General features: G+C 33.6%; 1 protein-coding gene across 1 annotated transcript; it reads left to right on the top strand.

The window, feature by feature from the left end:
- The first annotated feature begins 452 nt into the window (after nt 1–452).
- Nucleotides 453–1,026, top strand: LOC135954276 (cuticle protein 16.5-like). The gene is made up of 2 exons (XM_065504379.1): nt 453–464; nt 538–1,026. Exons 1-2 carry the CDS (start codon nt 453–455, stop codon nt 949–951), a joined length of 426 nt encoding a protein of 141 aa, XP_065360451.1. The 3' UTR covers nt 952–1,026.
- Nucleotides 1,027–1,281: the final 255 nt, after the last annotated feature.

Below are 1,281 nucleotides of genomic sequence, written 5' to 3'. Positions count from 1 at the left end.
AAGTCAATAACATTTAACTATATTTATACAAAAATTTAAACCACAAAATAACTATTACTGTTAAGCAACAATTCGTGTGCAGCCCTTTTAAAAATTATTTTTCATTGTCAATGTCAAAAATCCAAAAAACAAAAAACAAAAACATTTTAACCAAAAAAAGAATCATAAAAATTCCCATACAATGTCTGTAGTAAAAACCCTAAGCACGTACTAACATTAAAATACCTTTAACAGTAATTTGTAAAAATTAAATTAAATTCAAATAAATTTTGAATGAAAACAAAAGTAATCAAAACAGAAGCAAATGTGTATGAATCATAAGCATGTATGTATACAAATAATCTTAATTCGTTTTATATATAAATAGTGCATTGAAACTTCAATTGATATCATAAACACTTTAAACTTTTAGAAATCGACAACATTTCAAAAAACCACAACCCAAAATCAACATGTTCAAATTCGTAAGTTGTTGAATTAAGGAATTAAACCTGGTGTTGTAGATAATTAATAGATTTTGTTTTATTTTATTAATAGGCCGTTGTTATTTTTGCTGTCATTGCCTGCGCTGCTGCTAAACCAGGTTTCATTGGTGCTCCTTTGGCTTACGCTGCTCCCGCCGCTGTAGTAGCTGCCCCAGCTCCTGTTGTAACTGCCACCAGTAGCCAAGTTATTGCCCGTAATTATAATGGCATTGCTACCGCTCCCATAGTTGCTAATGTTGCTGCTCCCGTAGTTGCTAAAACTGTTGCTCCAGTAGCTTTTGCTGCTCCTGTTGCCAGATACGCCACTGCCTACTCTACACCTTTGGCTTACTCCACCCCTGTTGTAGCTAAATATGCTGCCGCTGCTCCCTTGGCTTACTCCGCCCCCGTTGTTGCCAAATATGCTGCCGCTGCTCCATTTGCCTACTCTGCTCCTTTAAGCTATGCTGCTCCAGCTTTGTGGTAAATGTTAAAGACATTGGTTGTATCATTAATGGAAGACTGACTTGTTGAAATAAATTATTTGAAATAGTTACTAAAATATGTATTTGTTTTATTGCTAGGAATATCATTTTATTTTTCTAAATGTAAATTCAGAAAAGATTACTTTAATATAAATTATTCTGCCATAGTGTGAATGCTGAGTTGAATAGATTGAATGATTGAGGGGTAGCGCAACTTTCTCCTGCTCTAATTCGTATTTTTCTAAATGACGTTCAATTTCTATTCCTAACAATTATTTTGCAGATGACACCTACATTTGTTTTTATAAACAAACTCAAACTGTGAAGCCTCT

Source organism: Calliphora vicina, chromosome 3 (assembly GCF_958450345.1).
Source record: "Calliphora vicina chromosome 3, idCalVici1.1, whole genome shotgun sequence".
Classification (NCBI taxonomy): domain Eukaryota; kingdom Metazoa; phylum Arthropoda; class Insecta; order Diptera; family Calliphoridae; genus Calliphora; species Calliphora vicina.
Note: the sequence above shows the minus strand (reverse complement) of the source record. Positions and strands in the feature narration are given on the sequence as shown.